General features: G+C 35.5%; 1 protein-coding gene and 1 long non-coding RNA gene across 2 annotated transcripts; one reads left to right on the top strand and one right to left on the bottom strand.

Moving 5' to 3' along the window:
• Positions 227-10,044, top strand: LOC18773824 (probable LRR receptor-like serine/threonine-protein kinase At5g10290). Its single transcript, XM_007207965.2, has 12 exons — positions 227-612; positions 1,571-1,716; positions 2,062-2,194; positions 2,326-2,397; positions 3,474-3,617; positions 3,724-3,795; positions 3,981-4,046; positions 4,193-4,263; positions 4,357-4,500; positions 6,682-7,023; positions 7,637-8,031; positions 9,399-10,044. The coding sequence occupies exons 2-12, from the start codon at positions 1,650-1,652 to the stop codon at positions 9,711-9,713; spliced, it is 1,821 nt and encodes a 606-aa protein (XP_007208027.1). The 5' UTR covers positions 227-612; positions 1,571-1,649; the 3' UTR covers positions 9,714-10,044.
• LOC109949509 lies at positions 18,160-19,813 on the bottom strand. The gene is made up of 2 exons (XR_002271971.1): positions 19,525-19,813; positions 18,160-18,465 (listed from the first exon to the last, which is right to left on the bottom strand). It is a non-coding gene; the product is annotated as an uncharacterized LOC109949509 (long non-coding RNA).

The raw sequence follows: 23,697 nt of genomic DNA, 5'->3' as shown, positions 1-23,697 counted from the left end.
AAGGAAAAAGAAATGACTGGAGTTCCATTTTGACTCCCAGTGAGGGGAAAAAGAAAGCAAAATATATTTTACTTGATATTTATTAAATAAAATAATTGTTTATTTGCTGGTCAAACTAAATAATTGTCACAAATAAATCTTCCCCGGCATAAAAATAAAAAATGATGGGTCTTTACCGAAGACTTATCATGTCAGCTGGTCCCCATTGAACAATTACAGAGGCCCATTTGTCTGGCAACTACTCGAGAGGAGGAGGATAGAGAGAGAGAGATAGGTGATGGGATTTTTCTTCTTGCTTCACTAGTTGGCGAAGCTAGAACCGTTACAGAAACAGCAATGGAGCAATAAATTACTGTGAGTTTTATTTATTTCTCCAAGGTAAATTAGAAAATGCTTTGATTAAATTGAAATTAAAGAGAAGCAAAAAAGCCAGAAGACAGAAGAGAGAAGCCTCTTTGACTCTTTGTAGATTTGCTGCTCGGCAAAGCCTGTGAACACTGGTGTTTCAACTCTTCCAGTCAAGTTGGGACACGGAGACAGCTAAATAGCTTCTGGGTTAGCTTTACTTTATCTTCCAAAGCTCTGCCATGGCTTCCTGATTCCTCTTTAAAGGTGCTTCTCTTCTTCTTCTTCAGCTGCTTTCTTTTTGTTTTTGGTTATTTACATACATGGTTGTAGGATCTTTTTCACTCTTGTTTGGTTGCTGGGGTCATGAGAATGGAAATGATAAAAATTTGAATTTTGAAACATTGAATTGGGACCTGGGAAAAAGAAAAAAGGCTTTTTTTTTTTTTTTTTTTTTTTTCTCTTCTCTGGAATCCGAAACAGCAGAATGGAGTAAAGGCTTATTTGTTTTTCTCCTATTTCCCCCCATTTTGATGTATTGATTTGAATCATTTTGTGGGTTGAACTGATTTGTGTTTCTTTCTGGTCTGAGTAGTTTGTCATAAAAAAAAAATTGAAGCTTTGGGCCTCTTTTGGTTTTTTGTTGTGTCGTTTTCTTCCTTGTGTGATTGGAATTAGTAATATTTCTGCTACTGCTTGCAATATTTGAATGATAACTGAGAAGAGGACAGCCAACATGATGTGGTAAACCAAACAAGGAGATCCCAAGAGAGACGGAAGCATATCACAAATGAACTCTCTCAAATTGTGCACTTAAAACTGCTACAGGATGACATTACCCCTTTTTTCTTTCACAAGAATGGAATCCATTGTAATATTAATATTTGGTCCTTAAGAAAAAGTCCGCTCATGAAATAACCAGAAAATATTGCAATTGAGGATCCAACATTCCTCCCTTTGACTTTTGATATGTTGGGGAATAGACAAATAACAACGCATGGTATAAGATTGGTGCGAAGAGGCTCTGCCAAGAAATTGTACACATATCGATATCCATTAAATTGCATTTTCGGTTTCCTGACTGAACTGCTTTGGTAGGAGGGCAATTGGCAAATGATAAAAGATCTTCAACATAGGCTTGCCCCAAATTTGTTATCTATTTTAGTTTCTACTATTTATATGTATACTTATGACTGAATGAAGTAATTTGTTTTCTTTTTCACAGATATGGGTTTGATTCAAGCGTTCCTTGATCACCATGCATTTCATTGCATTCATAACTAGCAAAAAGGATACTGTTGAAGATGGAGCTAATTTTTGCAGTTTTGGTATTGGCTTGCTTGTGCTCTTTTGCATTGCCTGATTCACAAGGTACATTTCTGTGGTTATGTGTATGCACAACTTCTTCCCGTTTTTTCAATTGTTGTTTACTCATCATCATAACCAATACTAAATCAATGCAATTAAAATATTTTAACTTTTTTCCTCTCTGCCTCTCTCTCTCTCTCTTCTGTTGCTCTCTCTGGGAAATTATAAAAATATGATCCAGAGGGTTAGTGGACTGTCTTGAGGGTTTTGTATGGTAGAATATGTTATGTATCTTTTACTTTCATTTGTTGACTCTATTTTTCAGTATTTATGTAAAGTAGTAGTGCATTTCTGTTGGAACATTTGCTTGATTGGATGGTGAATATATGAAATTTTTTTGGGTTTCAGGGGAGGCACTCTATTCATTGAGGACTTCATTGAATAGTTCACCAGAACAGCTCAAGGACTGGAACATTAACCAAGTTAATCCATGCACTTGGTCCAATGTGAATTGCGACCCTAACAATAAAGTCACTTCTGTGTAAGACATCCCTTGTTTATGTCATGATGCATTTCCAAAAATTCACTTTACAATGTGAAATTCATCTTACTTGCATATATTACTGCCTTATTACTAATTATGCTTTGTTTTGTCCCTTTTTTTTTGGGCAGAACATTGTCAAATATTGGATTTTCTGGCATCTTGTCCCCTAAATTAGGAGCCTTGACAACTCTTCAAACACTGTGAGTAAGGCGAATTCTAGTGCTGTTTATCCGAATTTCTTTATAATCTTCTGGAGCCATTTCTATAACAAGCACTGTTATCGAAGCTCATGGATACTCAATATCTATAGTTTGATATTGTCTTTTAAGAAATCTAATCTCCTATATTTTGTGCTCACCCATAAATTTTTTGCTTTTAACACTATGTTTCACGCAATTTAGGGCAACCGAAAAGATAATATCAATGCATCATTGGATCCATTGACAGCAACATTGGTTATCTACTCAAGTTATTAAAGTAAAATTTGTTTTTTAGCTTAGGTTTCAGCAATTCTAAATCACATGCTTTATGGGTAAGGTAATTGTTGACAGACTATGGTTAAAATTATTTCTGGAGTATGACAATGTAAAGATTTGTATATATTTTTTTTTCCTTCTATATTTGATAACTCAACTAAGCGTCTTACAAACTAATTGAGGTGAGTTAAAAAAAAAAAAAAATCCTTGTTCCAGGTAATTTGGTTAGAACATGTGCTCCTTACCTTAGGCATATTTTATGTTACAGCTTTGATGACCATATCAATTGTCTATTTTGGTCCAAAGAATAAGACAGATTATATTTCGTCCATCTCAATCTATCCAAGTTAATTTTGGTCTCTGCCTTTTGACTTCTTCTGCTTGAATTCACTCTTGCACCTTGCATTCTAGGTCTCTATTGAACTTTTTCCATGGAAATGTGTTCAATTTCATACCATGGTCCAGATCTTGTCCTTATGATGCCCTCAACTTCTTTTATATCATGGATTCTTATTATTCTCTCATTTCCTTTGATGCATTACATATAAGTCAAACCATTTCCTTAGGATGTTTTGCATAGAGGAGTCAGACCATGATATAGGACTTCACTTGTGTACTGTACATACTGGTAAAGCATGTCTTCTATATTAGCTTAGGATGATCAACTTTGAGATGAATTCTTATTCCCAAGAGAGACAGATTTTTGACACCATCAGAAAACTATTTTTTAGTGTAATAATTAATTCTTTATATCTGTAGACATGTATGATTCTAATATATATGACCCATTCATCTTGCAGTGCATTGCAAGGAAATGGCATAACTGGCGAGATACCAAAAGAGTTTGGAAGTCTGACAAGTTTGACCGCCTTAAATTTAGATGAGAATAATTTAACTGGTGAAATACCATCTTCCCTTGGTAATCTGCATGAGCTTCATTTCTTGTAAGTTGTTTTATCAGCGTTGTTTTAAGTTTCCACTAATATCTAATGACTCTCTGCTTCATCCTTAATTTTGTCTTTGACAGTGTTTTCTTGATGATGCAAACAGGTCTCTGAATCAAAATAATCTGAGCGGGAATATCCCAGAGTCACTTTCAAGTCTTACAAAATTGATTAATCTGTATGTTATCATTTCTTATACAATGCACATGTGATATGAAAAATCAGAATTTGTCCATTCAAGTTATACTAAATGAATTAATTTGGTTCTCCAGCTTTTGGAATTCTGAAAGTTCTGTGTGTGAAGTTGTATACTTAGGCCCATCTCTTCAGTATTTGATCCTGTAGTTCAAACTGTCTTTGCAGTCAGCTTGCCTCCAATGCTCTCAGTGGTCAAATACCCCAGCAGTTATTTCATGTCCCAAAATACAAGTATGAATAACTTGTCACTGTTATCGTTTCTGTTCCTGACAATAACTGACTGCATGGCTTTCTCTCTCTGCCCTTTTCTCTGTGTCCACAGTCACATATTCAACATATGTTTTACAGCATGATTTGATCTGTGTTGCTTGTTACAGTTTTACAGGAAACCGCCTAAACTGTGGCGTAAATTTCTCCCACCGTTGTGAATCTGATATTGATGATTCAGGTTAATGGGTCAAATAATGATAATGTTAATTGAACTGTTTTGTTACCCTTTCTTTGAATGAGCCAACTGATGAGGTTTTCTCACTCTTGACAGGCTCTTCAAATAAGCCAAAGCTTGGAATTATAATTGGAGTTGTTGGAGGGCTTATCGGTTTACTTTTCTTTGGAGGCTTGCTCTACTTTATCTGCAAGCGTAGACACAAAGGCTACAAGCGTGAAGTTTTTGTGGATGTTGCAGGTATGTCTTGCTTTCTAGTTATAAAACTGATTAAATTTTGACCCATTAATGGAACCTTGATTTAAATTTTGGGAAATCAGCACACTAAAGTGATTCAGCCATATTTTCTGATGAATCAATAAGATTTACTATATGTTAAAGAAATTAGGGTTTTTCATGACACCATGACTGAAGTTACATAAGGAGTTCTTCTTTAGGGTAGTTACTTTAAATTTACATGTTCATCATATTTTATGCCTCTGCACGTTAGGTCAGGTTGAGGGTGGTGGGAGAGGTGGTCTTTGTCTCAACATCTTGGTTGTTCCATAAAAGAACCATGAATATATGTACGAGTCTAGTTTTGGGTGTATCATTTAATACCAATCAATGCCATAAAATTTGAGTTCATTTACAATTGTTTAGCTGACGTATTATTTTTAGCTGTTTGGTTTGTGGTTTTTGAATTGTTCAAGAACGATCCTAATGGGCAGTACCATTTCAGCCGTTTTGGGCCATTGTGCATCCCAAACCATGAGGAAATCTTGATTGTTGCACAAATAGATAAAGTGGTCAGGGCTTCCTGACTGTTGTAAGTAAAAATATTTGAGGGAAAAAATGTTAGATACACTGTAGGATAGGAAATGATAGGAAAAATAAAGAGATCTGGACTCACTCCGCCCTTTGGCATCACACAAAGTTTTCAGTAGAGAAATTAGAAATTTTTTGGCATCACGCCAGCCTTCGGCATCACACTGAAGTGCCTTGGAATCACCCCAAGTCAATATATTCCAAGTGGATATCATGCTTATATAGTTTTCCTTGAAACTAAGCAACAATAAATTGAAATCGTGTTTAGTATTACAATTTAAGTGAAAAAAACAAAAAAGTAATATAGGAAACTAGTCATTAACATGGGAATGCTATAACAACCTTATTCCCATATAAATCAGATCATAAACTAATTCTATGATTGCCAAAAAAAACAAACTATGTAATCAGTACGAGAAAGATTGAATTTCTACCATTTGACTACAGAAGTCGCTGAATGAGGGAAGGAAAAACCATTTAAAACATGTGTGGTATATACTTTTCCACAATTAATTAGAAAATGAGAAGTGTATCATGTAAAGCTTTCATAATTGCAGTGTCTAGTCAATTGATCAGAGCCAAAAGGTGCTCATCGTTACAGAGAATGACACATGTCATGTAAAATTTATATTTTATAATTTTTTATCAATGGAAATTTTATAGTTACCATTTCAGTCTATAAGGCCTTGGTGAGCCAACGATTTCTCCTTTCTTTTCTACGCTACGAGATCTCTTCTCTTATGAAATTTCTAGTTTGATTGCGGGCGGTACGCTTCTCCCCCATATGAGATAGGTTGCTGCTATAGTCAGAACTTCTCCCCTGGCTTAAACAAGCCAATAGCTAAACCCCTGACCTATCGGTCAGTAGCTGAACCCCCTCTAACGAGCAGGTGAACCCCTTCCTCTTCTTGCCCAAAGTAGAGTGGTGAAGTCCAGTTGGGGCAACTGGCCAGATGACATTGATAGCTGAGTTTCCATGGTAGGATACAAGACTTGAAGTGTGGGTGAAAACTTGCTCTAAGGGGAGACTTCCTATACCCATAAAAGGAGTGGCCAAAGAAGACCTGAATAATCCTGATCTTTGATCAACTTCTCACGTGGAAGGATTTTTACATTAAGTTAGGTGATTATATCAAAAGTGATCCTAAGATGAGTAATACGAATGTTGTTTTGTATCATAATGCTGTTATGAAATTGTTGAACGATTTAAAAAGTGATTGGTGAGCCTATTTTTTATCATGGTAGGCATTCAGAGCTAAAATGGCCTAAGGCATGGCTGGGGTGAGGGCCCCTTTTTACCAGCTTAGTTTCTCATATGTAAAATTGATAGTGAATTTGAGAACTAAGTTGCGAGTCTAAATTAAACTTATCTGATTTAACCTCCTTCCACGGGCCGGAAATTCATCAGTTTCATCAGAGTTGATGTCAAGGATGCTTACTCTATTTTATTCATCCATTTGTATCTTTTATATGATTTAGAAATATTTCGTGTCTGTAATATGCTTTAAATCATTTAATGTTCTTGAACATTTGCAATTGAAGTTTTATTATGCATTGCATGCAAAGTTTCCTTTGCATTCTGCTTTTAAAACCATTTTTAACTGCTGGGCCCAGGTGAAGTTGACCGAAGGATTGCATTTGGTCAATTAAAAAGGTTTTCATGGAGGGAATTACAGCTAGCAACAGACAACTTCAGTGAGAAAAATGTTCTAGGACAGGGAGGTTTTGGAAAAGTCTATAAAGGAGTGCTATCTGACAACACAAAAATTGCTGTTAAGCGTCTCACTGATTATGAGAGTCCTGGGGGAGAAGCAGCTTTCCAGCGTGAAGTTGAAATGATAAGTGTAGCTGTTCACAGGAATCTCTTACGACTGATTGGATTTTGTACAACTCCAACAGAACGCCTTTTGGTGTATCCCTTTATGCAGAATTTAAGTGTTGCCTACCGGTTACGAGGTATGGCGCCTTCAATTCATATGTGATTTACAGCTGCAATGTGTGTTATAATTCAGGTTGATTAGGTGTAGCTTCTTTTATTTTTATTTTTGGGGGAATTGGGGAGTAAACTTGTGACAATTTGGATACATGCATTTTATGGATTCTCCAGATATGTGCACGCACATGTGGTGCATACATGCATACAATGCCATATCTCCAACTACTTGGACTTTTCCTACCACTTTGGGTTATTATACGTAAAATCTGTATTGTGTGAATGGTTATTCTGGTAACTATCTCCTTGTGTTGACTTATAAATTTATATTACCTAGGATATATAGGTAAAATTATGTCTTTACACTCTCGTTCCCTTTGTTTTTCCTTTCTACGTATGATAAATGGCAAAGTCACTGTAGGAGGGGAATTCATAGTTTTTCTGAGTTCATCATAAGATCTTCTCCACTTGATTAATATAGTTAAGAGAAGGGTTAAGTTGATCTATGTTTTAGTAGTTGCATTTGTAGTCATCATTAGATCACAAATTGGACTATAATGTTTGTGTCAATTGGAGTTATTCACCATTATTACTAGCCTTGCAATGATATTACCTGGCTTTGAATTTTTTTTCCAGAGATTAAACCTGGGGAGCCTGTTTTGGACTGGCCCACAAGAAAGCAGGTGGCTTTAGGCACGGCCCGTGGGCTAGAGTACCTACATGAACATTGTAATCCTAAGATCATTCATCGAGATGTTAAGGCTGCTAATGTACTACTTGATGAAGATTTTGAAGCAGTCGTTGGTGACTTCGGCTTGGCAAAGTTGGTGGATGTTAGAAAGACTAATGTGACAACTCAAGTTCGTGGCACAATGGGCCACATAGCACCTGAATACTTGTCCACTGGGAAGTCATCAGAAAGGACAGACGTTTTTGGCTATGGGATTATGCTCTTAGAACTTGTAACAGGACAGCGGGCAATTGATTTTTCACGCTTGGAAGAAGAAGATGATGTTTTGTTGCTTGACCATGTAAGTTAAACTTGTTCGGCATTTGCACATCTTTTTCTCTCTCCCACTCCCTCTCTCTCTCTACCTCCTCCAAATGTGCATTTATATGAAATGTTGAGGTTGAAGATATAAGTTGAACATACCTTCCTCTAAATACCATATCTTCAACTGGAGCAATAAACTTATACAAGGGTGGTAGTGATGTCTTCATTTTGGACACTGATATTGTTGGATATTGCTTACCTTATTGTTATCCAAGAATTTCGAGATATAATTTCTGGGTTTGGAAATTTAACTGATACTCGGTACATATTTGATGGATGCATATTGATTGACCATTAGATGTTTATACGTGATCTGTTGCAATAAAGAACTATAATTGTATGGAAGTGGTTTAAGAATTACCTACCTTATGAGTAATGGTTGGTTTAAGAATATGTGCATGAATAGATGTATGTGCGTATCTATTACATTATTGATGAACTAGCTGTATCATTTTCTACGTTCTAAAGATTTGGCATATCAGCATGAGAAAATAAATAAAATATTACCCTAAGTCATTAGGGAAGCCAGTTCTTGTTCCTTTCACAGCACATAATTCCAAGTTGCAAAATAAAATTTGCCTGCTCATGACATTTGTCATTTGTCATTTGTCTTCATGCATGTTAAGATAAATTAAGCAAATGACATTCTTGCAATTTGTTTTAATGGTATTGGGAACTTTGCATGCTCACAGATGTGGGAGTTCTTCTGAAATGGGTTTGTAGTTATATTGTGCGGTCAAAGACTGTTGCCAATTCTAAGTAGTAGGTTCGATATGGAAAGTTGTGCAGAACCTATCCTCTACACTAAATAATGTCACTCTTAAGGACGAAACCATGGTGATGAGGACATGTTTGTCAAACCCATTAGGGTTTAGGAGCGAAAGAGATGGAAGAGGAAATTATTGATTAGTTTCCTAATTTATTTGTTAGTTCCTAGGTTCTCTAGATTTCCAGATTTTAGTAGGATTTGATTTAAGTTTACTAGTTTATTTGGATTGGTTCCTTTGTGGATTAGGAATTCTGTTTAGTAAGGGATTTTTTATCCTCTCTAGGTTTTAATTTGCTATAAATACCCCTTCTATGTAATTCATCATGGAGAGTTTAGAGATTTGAGTTAGAGAAAAGCTTATTTTCCAGAGATTGGAGAATTCTTGAGTGTGAAGCCCCTGGACTGATTCCAGACCTATCCTTATTCGTTTGATTTTCTGTTTTCCATTGTTTTCGCTTCCGCTAAATTACCTAAATACTCAATTCACCCTTATCTTACATCACATGGTGACCTTTTAACTGCGTACATATTTTTTGCATGAATTTGTACTCACTGTTCTTTATATGCTCTTGAAGGTCAAGAAGCTGGAAAGGGAAAAAAGGCTGGATGCTATTGTAGATAACAATCTGAATGATAGTTTCAACATCCAAGAAGTAGAAATGATGATCAAAGTTGCACTTCTTTGTACCCAAGGATCCCCTGAAGATCGCCCATTAATGTCAGAGGTGGTACGGATGCTAGAAGGAGAGGGTCTGGCTGAACGGTGGGAAGAATGGCAGAATGTTGAGGTTACTCGCAGGCAAGAGTATGAAAGACTACAAAGGAGATTTGACTGGGGAGAAGATTCAGTTTATAACCAGGATGCTATTGAGTTATCAGGTGGGCGATGAGGTAATAAATAATTTTATACTTGTTTTCTCACCTTCAGCATGTCATATCCTTTTTGGTAGGTTAGCTTGGTTAAACCCGGAATGGAGCATATCTGTATTCCAAAAATCATAATATCATGATTTTTATTTTCTGTTGTGATGCTTTTGCTGCAAGCCCTTTTTTCCCTGCTTGATTTTGTAACTGTTAATTTGTATATCTTGTGGATGCAAGTTTTTTCAAGTGTGGCCAAGCCATGGAATACAAACCTTGCAGATTGTGTAATCAAATTGTTCTGATTTTAATATTTATCTTAAAGGGAAAGCTAGGGGAATATAAAAAATACTTTTCGTATTTTCCACTATGTTGGTTATCAATGACCGCTTCAGTCTGCATCCTTCTTTTCAGTTCATGATTAGGTACAAAACATTAACATACACAGATGTGTTCATGGTACCGGTCTGATTAGAGTGTTATTCTAAGCACAGAAAATTCGTGTACGATTTCTAATTTTCTTTAGGAAGTAAAGCCTTTAAATAAATCAGGTTCAGTTGCAGTCATCAATACAAACAGCTAGCTCTATTTCAGTGGTAAAAATCCACTTAAGATCTGTACATAGAACATGTTCAATCTGAAATCGATGTCTAATTAGATGTACTTTGCAAAACGTCTGGCAAGAGTGCTGATGCTCAACTTCATTAGATGGCTTCCCGGCAATCTTGTATAACCACGGCATGAAAGTGGGGAACTGTAGCCCATGCTTTCAAATTTTCCTTTACCTGTGGTTGTTTTTCTACCATCAACTCTTTCTTCTCGTTCATTTCACTTTCATCCTTTGGTTTTTCCTCGGCTAGAAGATACTGTGGTGCATTGTCCGTGTCTCTACCATCCATCTCTTCAAGGTTGGTATAACACATGTTATAGTCTACACCTGCCATTGCCAAAGATTCCACTGACATGGCTTCACCTCTGTGTGTGTGTGTGTGTGTGTGTGCGCATGCGTGTGTGTGTGGAGGCCCTTGAACTTGGTGTTTGAACTTACGAAAAATTGTTAACATGTCAAAGAATTATAAGTATGAGATTATATACATATATACAGCTGATCCTTACTCTAGGAAGTCTGGTCGAATGGTGTTCATATGTGGTACCAACCCCTTTGTGCAGAAACAGCTCACAGGTTTCATGTACGAAGTTTACACTGTTATATCTGTGACTTCAACTACTCTCTCTCTCTCTCTCTCTCATTACTACATTTTGATTTACGAAACATATAGTATGGTTAGTGTGCAATGGATTCTACCCAAATGTGGTGATGACACAAGATTTGATTTAACAAGTTTCATAAAAAGCTTTTGTCAATTGGGAGATGTGAAATGATATACATGTGATTAGTTTAATGAGTTTCACTGGGTAGGTGTGGATGCATTTCCATGAGAGGGATTTGGTTCACTTTTTCACCAAAGCTGAAAATGTCATGGCATTTGGTGCCCCTGCATCCGTGTTGTACTTTTGCAATCCCTCCAATTAACAGGCCTGTTCAGATATTTAACCTTCTACCTTTGGCATGCGTGCTGCTGAGGGGAACATCTTTTGAGTTATTCCCGTTTTATTTGATGATTCTTGTCCTAAGGTCATCTCCAACTATGTTGGGGCTAAACTCAAATTTTCCCCTCCAAAATACAACTATTAATGTATTGTTAGGACTTAAATTTTTTTTTTTCCTCCAACCTTGCAGACTCATAATTTGAGTCCGCAACTTAATTAAATTGTTTAAGAATGTTTAACCCTTAATTTTTTTTTTTTGTCATTAATTTTTCTTGACATTATTTTTGTTTCAACATTCGTGAATTAATTTTCTAAACATTTTAATCTAAAAAAATTAAAATTTCATAAACATAACATTTTTTTTTTCGCGTAAAATTAAAATGAGAATGATTGTAGAGTTTGAGAGTGGGATCTCATTTAGATAAATTGAAAATATTATTTTAACCATTTGATTTTAATTTTGATCATTGGATCTTCTTTTTCTCGTTAAAAAACAAGTTGAAAGAAATATGGGCTGTTTATATCTATTTGAGAAAGCTTGAAAAATGACAAAAAGTTGGTTCCCATTGCTTTACACGTGGCCAACTTTTCAAGGCTCTAAAAGATTATATAAAGAGTTAAAAAAGAACAAGTAGATGCACAGTCCTGATCTCTTAGACCACAGGAGTTCAAGAAATTTGTGGTCACTTACCGTTGGATGTAAATTCAACGGTTCACTCACTCTTGCACTCATTTTAAAAAACTTTTTTCAACCATTGGATTAATATCCAACGGTGGGTGACCACAATCTCTTGGACTCCTGTGGTCCAAGAGATCGGGACTGAGTAGATGCATAATTGGTTTTCAAAGGGAGCTGTTGGATTCCAACGTCCCTTTGATGTGAGCCTTCCACGTGTCCAACAAATTTGCTTTGTCTTGTCATTCCTTCACATGCTGCACAAGTTGGCTTCGACTTGGGGCCCACAGAAATTCCACCCGGACTGGAAAGTTGGGCCAAATTCCACCCAAGATTTCAGTCTGACCCAAATTACCACCCCTCATTATACATGGTTGGAGAAGGTTTTTGGGACTATAATCCTAAAATTTGGATTTGGCCCTCATGGTTGGAGATGGCCTAAGACAGGAATGGTTATAAGTTTTAACTTTATATGATAGGAGATAAGGAGAAGAGGTTTAGGGGTGCCTTGGAACATCAAGCTTTACTATCTTTTTAATTTTCCTTAATTTGTCCTCACTTTTTCTTTTGTTTGTTTGTTTGTTTTTATACAAAAGATATTGGGGGAGGGAATCGAATGTAGGACTTTGGGTATATGGATAAATGCTTCTTAACTACTTGAGCTATAAGCCCATTGCAAAAAACTATACTATCACTTATATGATCTGTTCTTCACTTGTGCTCCCTTGAAAAAAAAGGAGGAAAGTACACAGGCTTTGTTGATCACTTTGTAGCGCCATGTAACATGGGTTTCATTCGAATTGGGCTAAGTTTTGCTTGTGTTTCATTATACTTGGCGACTCCAGTTGGGATGATTGTTTTTCTTATTTTTAAAATTAGATGATAAATTAACCAGACATCACCAGCCACATGAAACATATTTTCATTTTATCATTGCGAAGCAACAATTGTGGGCACCTAGACATATAGGAATAGAAACAAAATGCGGCATGGTTATGCGGTCGCTGGCTTAGCGGGTCTACAACAACAAAAAATTCGTGAAGAGAAGATGGAATGATAAGATAAATGTTAATAGGATTATGTTACAAAATTGCAAAATTCAAGCCATGGTCTGAGCATCGACTCTTTTTGTTACTTTAAGAGACCCCTCAAATTAAGTGCACTTTTCAACTGGATCTTGGTTGATTTTGCTTAAACAACTTTGATGGCAAGGTTGGTCTAATTTGACTTCAATGGTCAGTTTGGGTAACATTCCCATTAGAAAATTGTGATTGTCTAGTCGACTTGGTGGAACAACCCTAGATACGCACATAATTTGGATTTGGCTATTTTAGCTAGGAGCAACTGGACAATAACAAGACTAAATTAGCTACAAACTGAACATCAGTTGTATCCATTTCGTCCATTCATAACTTTGTCATGCAATACTTCAACAAATACTTAAAACTGTTAAGGAATTCCATAACTTTGGCATCCAGCACTTCAAAAATATTGAAGATATATAAAATCGGCCTTGGACATTGGTTAGTGAGGTTGAAACGCATCTTTCATCCGATAAGTAAAATATTTTCATTTTACATTGCAGTTCTTTTATTTGAGTAATTTCCGAGACCCCACATTCCAACAATTAAGTTCTATTAATTCCAGCCCCTCACTAATATTACCAGCACTTTGGCGCAGTTGAGCCGAAACATGGAAACTAAATTAAGGGGAGCAAAACAGAAACAATTAAGCTAACAAATCTTATATATCATCTGGTCATGCATATAATACTATTTTGTTTTACCATGGTATATACATGGAAAGGGAGTCATGTGTTTCAAGAAGAATCACATCATCCATGTTTGTATGGACAAAAACCACTGCTTTAAAACTTCAATTTATAATGTATTACACGTCATCTGAAAACATATCTTGATTTCAGGGTGGAAAGATTACAATCTTGTTCATGGCATTTATCTGTTTTTCGTTGGAATTATCGTCATGAGTGGTGAACCTTAAATAGCTATAAGATTAATAGAAAACATAATAAATCCATCTAATTACATTTGTTTTTTATATTATTGATTCATAAATCATTAGAATTCTTGTTGGAATTATAAATTACAGTATTCATAATTTGACATTATTACAACTCATAACATTCTTGGGAAAATAAATAAATCACAACATACAATAAGCTACAAAAAATAATTAGACATAAATTGCATAATTAGGACAAGATGTTTACCCAAAAGAAAATTGGTAACAAAATTTAGACTAGATGATGTTCACTTTTTTGGTTCTGTATTGACTAGAACGGCCATTTTTTATTTTATTAAAGTTAATTGGGAATATCATCGTCCATGTTTTTCTCACCAATGTCAATGCCTACATCTCCAACTCTTCAAGGTTAATTCCTGCTATATGCCAAAGCTTTATCGACATTATTTGTCAAAAAAAATTTGCTACCTAGCCCTTTTTTTTCCCTTTTCTTTTTCCTTTTATTGGCAGACTCGATTTAAGGTTATTGTTTGTTGCATGGTGTCAGTTTCTTTTCCTCTTTTTTTCCCTTTTCTTTTTCCTTTTATTGGCAGAATTGTCTTTCTTGAATTCATCAGCAATTGGCATTATTGTTTCATAATGTCTTAACTCATAAATAATGGGAAAAATTAGATGATGGATTAACAATTAACGGGTCATCTTTCATCTGCTACATGAAACATTTTGAGGGATATTTCAATAGAAGGAGACTGAGGGAAAAAAACGTTAACATACATTGAAAATCAAAGAAAAAAAAGTCAACGTAGTCATTTCGTGAATTATTTTAGCTAAGAATAATATGTGAGAGAATTCTAGTGGATTGTTGAAGGAAACCATGAAATCGGAGCACATCACTGCTTTTAGGGTGGAGAAACCTAATTTTCGGCTCAAGAAGATTTGACTAAGCTGACCCGTAGTTGTATCCATTCCATCCATTCATGAAGCAGAGTTTAGATCTGGCTAATCTGACCAACAATTGTATCGATTCCATTCATAACGCATCCCCACCTTGTCATCATGTAACTAAATAATGCTTGAAGCTCTCAAGAAATCCAATAACAACTGGACGCTGGTTGTCAAGTCTTTAACTACTTGAGTAAAACTTGCACTTGAACATACTGGAACTCAGCTCTAGGCACTGGGTGAACCTTGAAATTATCTTCTATCACCTTAGGAAAATATTTTCATTTTACACTGTACGCTTTATTATTTGAGTAATTTCCCAAACCCCACATTCCAACAATTAAGTTTTGGCACGGCCCAACATTAGAATTTAGCAATGGAGCAACTATCCACTCAGTCCCAAACATTAGTATTTAGCAATCACCAGTAATAAATAAATAAATAAAATAAAAAACCAAAACTTGAAAACCACATTAGCAGTTCAACCAAAACATGGGAAACTAAATTAAAGGGGATAAAAACAGAAACAATTAATTAAGCTATTTTGTCATGATATATACATGGAAAGGGAGTCATGTGTTTCAAGCAGTCATCCATGCTTGTATGGACAAAGTTGAAACCATCAACTTATTGGAGCTTTTTAAATCCAAAAACTCAATATAACGTATTACACATCATCTGAATACATGTTTTCATTACAGGGTGAAAGATTACACAGTATTATTCATGGAAACAAAAGCCTTTGCCCATTTGCGCATCTTAGCTTTCATCTGTATTGTTCATGTTTTTTCACCAATGTCAATGCCTAGATCTCAATTGAATATGCTCCTTAACTTTGCTCGCCTAGCACCAGATGTGGTGTTGGCATTTATCAAAACTAGCTTTTTTTGTTTTTTATACAAGCGATAATCTAATTTAAACTAATCTAAACTATAGAGAGGGGGATTTGAGCTCTGGTGCAGAGTGGGGAGCATATCTGCTCTAGCCAACTTTGCTGAGCTCATTTGCAATATCAACTAACCTTTGATTTAGTCATATTTGTCCTCCCTTAGTTAGAGAATGTCTCAGGTTCGACTCACACGGATTGCAAGGAAGATATGTATTTGTGATAATTCAATACCTAGTTAGTTGTGGTTAGTCTCGTTGGAGGTGTATTTGGCCCGCGTTGTGAACATATCTTATAAATATCTTAAAGTTTGTTATAAAAAAAAACATTAAAAAATGTAGAGGATATAACGAAAATGAGATATGGAAGGTCCTAACACGTTAGATTGATAGACACTGGACTTAGTATAATATTATTACAATTTACACACATTATCTGAACACACTTGTTGATTTGGGGGGAAATATTACAGTCTCATTCATGGAAACAACCGCCTTTGCCCATTTGCGCATCCTTTCCTTCATCTGTTCTTGGTTGTCCACAATGTCAATGCCCAAAGTTTGCTCGGCAACCAGATATGGCGGTGGCTGTTCCCAGCCGCAATACTCCAACTCTTCAAGCTCAATGCGAGATTCTGCATAATCCATGCCCGCCATTGCCAAAGCTTCAATCGACATTAGAACTTCGTCTTTTTTAAATTTTCTATTTGCCCAACTGGACTGGAGTTGAGGTTGTAATCTTGAAAATGGACGACATATATTTATATGTATGCATGCTTTCTGCTGTTTCTGTTTAGGCTGCTAAAAGCAGAGAAGGCACGGGGTTTTCATGCTTAAATATGTAAATATATGTCCCCACTGTTTTACTCAGATGGGCTTAATAAAGAAAGAAGCTTCTGTCACTGCATATGTCATAAAGCATACGCATTTCGTGCACCTGTCTGCGCTGATAATTCAGTTCATGTTATGTTCTTGATCTCTTGATATTCCCGTGAGCCGCTGATCTGAAATATTCAAAGTCCTGTAATTGAACTTGAATTCAAATGTTTTTGCAAGGCAAATTGTTCCAAATGGGTCCAAGGGATTTGTAAGAAATATTCAATTGATAGAAAGTGATGAAGAACTTGACCACTCTTACTTGATGTAAGACTTTCTCGGGACAAATGACACAATAATACATGTACAAACTAATTCGTATTAATTTATTAAGTGTGTAGGTGACAAGACAAGCTTTGTGGCTATTCTTTGCAATTATATTTCTTTGGTTCGATCTCCAGGGGTAATGGGTACTTGATTTTGAACTGGCTGATTGAACCTTCAAATCTCTTTGAGGCGAGGTTTGGTCAAGGGTGGTCAAGACTTGGTCCAGAACAAGCGAGGACACGAGAAGTGTCACGTGGTGAGTGAGTGGTATTCAACTTTGGTGGTAGATGAAGAATACAAGAGTTTTTGAGTGTTTGGTGTTTCCTTTAGCCAGAGAGTTTCTGGTTAGCCAAGTCTAGCTTGATTTGTCTTATGAAAGTTCTTTCTTTTGAATGAGAGTCCACTGTCTATAGAGAAACTATTGGGTCTTGGTTTGGAGTCCTAAACTATAATTTCTTGATTTGAGGGATTGTGCCCTAATTTTATTTGATTTAGGGCAGATTGATTTGGTTTCTTCTAACTTAGTTTGAGTTAATTAATTTAATTTAGCTCTCAATTCAAATAAAAGAGGTTAATTTAGGTAAGGCCATCTCCAGTCATGGACCATAGGCCATATGTAGCTCTAAAAACATACAACTCCAATCATGGGCTAAAAAAAATTTGGCCAAATCTAATCCTTTAGCCTTCTAAGGGCTAGTTTGGCGTTGCTGTGCTTTTAAAAAAATCTGCTTCTGCTGTGCTGTGAAAATAATCAGCTGTGAAAAAAAGCTACTAGGCGTTTGGTAAACTGTTTTTGAAAAACTGCTGTGAGTAGTCAAAATGTTTGGTAAATTTTTATCAGAAGTGCTTTTAATATGTATAATGACAAAAAAGAACATAATGATTAAACTGTTTGTTATTTTCTTCATTCTTTTTCTACTTTAAAAAAACAAAACCCAACTTCACTACATAAATTTGTATTCTTTTTTAATTCACACTTTTTTATCAAAAAATTTAATCTACAATTAACATACATATTTTACCATAAATTATAAATTACTATTATAACAAAAGTAATTCTAAATATTGTTATATTAATAATAACAATGTCTTTTGAGGGCTTTGGACATGACAAAAATACAAAAATTGTTCAATTTTAAAATGCCCCAATAGGTCACTGCAATATAAAAGAAGCTAATTAGATGCATTCATTAAACTTGTAGCGATGCTATTTCTCAATGCATTCATTAGCTTCTTTTTTTGGTTTCCAATGGTTCTCTAACAATTTTAACTAAAAAACAACCATAATGCTTTGTGAACAATAAATTCAAGTCCAAATCTGCTATTGCCCACACCATACATATATACATAATTGTTTCTTTCATAAAACTTGAAGATTCAATAGTAATTACACAGTTTACCAATCTTGATTCCAACTATATCCATAAAATTAAACTATAATTAGAAATAGAGGAGCTACATGTGATTACTCATAAATGCTGCCCACTCTCATCATCATCATCATCATCTTCTCCCTCCTTTGTACTTTGCCTTTCACAAATGGACAAGACCAGATAGTAACGTACACGACATGGTCCACATATAGATAAATTTTGGGTTCACTGGAGAACATAAAAGAATTTTTACACGAATACAAAGTTAGTTAAGTAGTGAATAAAGTAAAACTATTATGTACAATTATAGCGGATGCAGTCCAAAAAAGAATATATGTCTAATAACTTAAATAACAATAAAGAGAAACAAAAACCTCATGAAAAATGCTAGAGTAAAAGTTACATAACTGAATCGATTGACAGAGAACTCCACAGGCAGAGAAATAGCAACAAAAATTGTCAAAATAGTAGCAAGACCATGTTGGAGTCAAGGCCAAAGATCATATTTCCTGTGTATCTTCTTCCATTCTGAATTATTCTCGTATTCAAATACTGTAACTCTATTTCAAGCGCACCCGAAAATATTTATCTAAGGCCAGTACATAGGACTTCATAAAGGGTGCGATAAAAAATATTGCCCCTTAATTGATAAACAGAACCAAGATCCCAACAACACACCAAAACTATACCAACCACACCTACATAATATGGACAGAAAATCCAGTTGTTCTGATCTCTAACCACACCAATGAGATTCATTAGGAAAATACAAAAGATGGGTACCCTGCATTTCTAACATTTAAGATAAAATTCACTGCCAGCTAATCACAAATTTGAAAAGATGACCAGAAAATTGGCTAAGCTTTAACAAAAACCAGAGCAGTCCTTGCATAGACCTGACTTTTTGCTCCAAGCTTTAGCAGATCACTTACTGGTAGAAAGCAGAGAACATGTATGTGAATATCTGAAGTTGGAAGGGTAAGCCAAGAGATCTGATTCTCATCTCTTGTTACAACAACAAATCACAAACACCAATACACCTGATTCAGAATCTCATAAACAATGGAGGAAAAAACACATATTCACACATATATAAATCCCTAAACAGAAAAAGGAAAAAAAAACCGAAATGTTGCCTTAATTTCTATATAAATCGACAACATTTTAAAAAAAATAGAACAATTTGCCCAAATAATATACAATTAAACACCCAAATATTCTAACCCTCAATCATATTGGGGATACAAAAAATATAGAAAATAATCCTAACAGAAGGACAGTCGTTACCTGTGGAATGGAGGCTCTCATGGAGTCAGCCAGCGAGAGAGATCGAGCGAGCTAGTGAAGAGAGAGAGAGAGAGAGAGAGAGACAACAAGAAAGAGAGCGCCGACAAGAGAGAGCCATCGAGAGAGAACCACTGAGAGGAAGATGGCGTCGATGGCGGCTGGTGATGACTGATGCGAAGAAGATGATGAAGTCGATGAAACTCATCACTCTCCCCCTCACTCACTCTAGTTTTCGAAAGGAACGGAGTGTGGTATCGCTCGATCAATTGGAGGACGAAGGACTGTCATTTTGAAAAATAAGTGAGGATATTATGGGAAAGTCAAAAAATCATTAAAGCACCGGTTAAATTTTTTTTAAAGCAGCTTTTAAAAGCTGGGTTGTGAGGGATTCTGAAAAACAAGGGTCATTGACAGCAACTTTTTTAAAAAGCCCAATTCCTCATGTTTACCAAACACTCAAACTACCATAACTTTTTATTAAAGCTGCTTTTTTAAAAATTTAAGCAACCCCAAACGCCACCTAACCAGGCCAAATGAGCCTAGGCCAAATTTTTTTGTGGGCCCAGCGCATGTGCTGCCCAAAAAGAGAAAGTATCCCACGTGGGCATGATCAGGGGAACATCTTATGCAACTACAATCCAATGGTTGATATTAAAGGCGCACTAATGTCAGATAGTAGTGGTTTTTGTTTTTATTTAATGTTTTAAATGTATTTAAATTATTTTTAAATATATATATAATTTGGAATGTTAACTTTTTGATAAATACTACGAGGTGTCCCCACACCTGAAAGGTAGGATTAATCCTTGTTTAGGGTTCGTCTTGCCCCTGGTCATAAAGTGCTTCCAAAGGGTTTAACACTCCTGCCATTGATGTACTAGGTAGCTTGCCAGCTGGATGTGGCAATTTGCCAACCGCACCACACCTTGTGGTTAAATATATAAAGCAAAAGGCAGAGAATGATGAAACATTCAAAATGCCAGAAAATGCCTTCAGTTAATGTAAATATTAAGAATTGAAATTATTAATTAAATAAGGATAATATGGTAAATTCACACTTTTTCATTAAAAAAAATTAAAATGAAAAAAAGGAGAGATAATGGATCCTATTTTTATGGAACACAACTACCCATTAAAAAAAAAAAATCTCACAAACGCGAAAGCACATGTGAAGAGGCTAGTATATATAAAAAAAATTTTGGTCATTTTGAAATGCATCAATTTTAAGTTTTAAAAAAAAATAAAGCCGTTGTGGGCTTTTTATTTTTATTTCTAATTATTTTTTAAAAAGTAAAAAAAATCTGAAATATGTCTATTAATAACTCCACATTTCATTTAACATTTCTTACATATTTACATATTTGTCACATTCTCTACTTATTCACAATCTTTCCACACTTTTTTTTTGGGTCAAATACTTTCCACACTTTCCTACAAATTTATTATCTTCACTTGTTTTGTTATTCAACGTATATGTGTCATACCTGGAATATTTTCCTAAATAGTAGTTTAATTAAATTAAACAATACATAAAAGTGGAATATATAAATGTTATACCATAGTTTTTCTCAAAATAATAAAACATGGAGGGCCTTAAAGTATAGCCATGCATGGCTGGAGATGAAAAAATTTAGTCATGCACTACTCTTTAAAAAATTAATCTTTTGGAGGGCTAAAATTATAGCCCTGGACTATATTTAGCTCTATGACTGGAGATGGCCTAATGAACCTTAATCCAAAAGATTTAGCCAATCAAGGATAATTCTTCCCCATTGAGTTTTGACTTGATTTAATTGATGATGCTTTTCCGAGCACTGATTCACCTTACTACTCTGCCCGCAAGCAGTGTAGTGGGGCTCCCTTTGCATATGCTATTGCTTGTCCAACATTTTTCAATCACTACATCTAACTGCTATTTGGATTTATGTACGTCAATATTGTTGAAGATTACACGAGTCCCACATTGGAAACTTGACAAAATAGAAAGTCCCATATAATAAATGGTTCCGCTCCTAATAACATCGAGGCCTTTTGTATAAAACCTCATACCTGCTAAACATGTGGTTAAGTTGGGGACAATATCGATGTTGCTAGTGGTGGGCCAAGGGTCCGTTCCTCTGAAATCTTAACATGCTATCAGAGCAGGTCGGTTGACTGCGCCTGATTAAACCAAATTGGTTGCACGTGTGGCCCACTAAAAAGTGGTCCCACGTGAGGAGGAGTGTTGAAGAATACACGAGTCCCACATCGGAAACTTAACAAAATAGAAAGTCTCATATAATAAATGGTTCCACTCCTAATAACATCGAGACCTTTTGTATAAAACCCCACTCAAACAGATTTATATTTGCTGCAATTCAGGTTTGCCACCAATGCCAATGCCGAAACTTTGCCTATCGGCTACTGGATACGGCGGTGCCTGTTACCAAGCTCCATACTCCAGCTGCATAGTCAATGCCCCCCATTGTCAAAGCTTCAATTCAATCGACATTAATTGCTATTTATTTACATAAAATCTTCTTCTGTTTTGGGGTGGAGCTAAGGTTGTAATCTTGGAAATAGACAATACACATTTCTATACAATACTTTTTTCTGTTTCTGATTAGGCTGCAAAAAGCACAGAAGACAAGCGTTTTTCATGCTTAAAGTGTATAATGTGCAAATATCACTTCCTCGTTTACTCAGATGGAAAGAAGCTCCTCTCACTGCGTATGTCATAAAGCATATTCATTTCTTGCACCCGTCAGCGCTGATAAATATAACTCAGTTCATGTTTTTTTTTTTTAAAATCTTGAAATTCCCGTGACCATATTTACCAGTATATAGTCCTCTATTTGAGTTGCGTTGTGTTCTTGGTGTTGGTGGGAAAATGTCAAAACACATGAAACTAGGTGAAACATTATATGTAGCCGAAAAAAAAAGATCTGGATTTGCAAAAGAGTAATCCCTTACTGTTTCTTGTGATCTAAAGGGCTTGATAGTGTTTCAATTTGGTAGGAGTAGACATCAATTTGACCGATCCGAACCGTAATGGCTGGTTTTGTTTGGCTTTGACAAAAAAAAGTCCCACGATTTAAGACTAAACCAACTGTAATGGTTTGCTTTTGTTGCGATTTTGAGCTTTTGTAAATTGGTCCAAATCAAACCGGACCTTCCACTTGTAATTTTATTTTCATTTTATTTTACACGTGCAGTTCTCTCATTCGATGATAACTAGATAAGGATGTTAAATTTGAATTTTGATGGAACTTTGAAGTTATTTATCTTTGAATTGTAACTATATTAATTATTAAATTAGGATGACTTAATGTGCTGTAGAAAATGAAAAATACGTTGAAAGTTATGAATTTTTGTTGTTGTAATTGGATAACAAAGTTAATATTTCAATGGTTTGCTCTATGAACCTCAGTACTACATATTTTCAGAGTCACACTTACATGGTTTAGAAATTTCGAAAGTAACATTGCGTGCATATTTTGTTTTTAAACTAGAAAAACTTAACAGAAACTCTAAGGGTGCTTTCTGTGGAGGTTTAGCAGAGGGTAAGGTGTGTCAATTTGCCCTTGCGGCCGAAGCAGACGCTGTTCTCAACGGCCTAAAACTAGCTCTGTCTTTGCGTCATCGTAAGGTCATGATGGAAACTGATTCTCTAGTTGTGAAGTCTAGGATTTCTGGGAACTATGGCAATCGAGCTTGGTCTATGGAAGATTTGTATTTGTGATAATTCAATACCTAGTTAGTTGTGGTTAGTCTTGTTGGAGGTGTATTTGGCCCGCGTTGTGAAAATATCTAATAAATATCTTAAAGTTGGTTAAAAAAATATATTAAAAAAAAATCATTAAAAAATGTAGAGGATATAACGAAAATGAGATATAGAAGGTCCTAACAGTAGACACTGGACTTAGTATAATATTATTACAATTTACACACATTATCTGAACACACTTGTTGATTTTGGGGGAAATATTACAGTCTCATTCATGGAAGCAACCGCCTTTGCCCATTTGCGCATCCTTTCCTTCATCTGTTCTTGGTTGTCCACAATGTCAATGCCCAAAGTTTGCTCGGCAACCAGATATGGCGGTGGCTGTTCCCAGCCGCAACACTCCAACTCTTCAAGCTCAATGTGAGATTCTGCATAATCCATGCCCGCCATTGCCAAAGCTTCAATCG

Source organism: Prunus persica, chromosome G6 (genome assembly GCF_000346465.2).
Source record: "Prunus persica cultivar Lovell chromosome G6, Prunus_persica_NCBIv2, whole genome shotgun sequence".
Classification (NCBI taxonomy): Eukaryota; Viridiplantae; Streptophyta; class Magnoliopsida; order Rosales; family Rosaceae; genus Prunus; species Prunus persica.
This window is presented reverse-complemented; position numbering and strand designations above follow the sequence as displayed.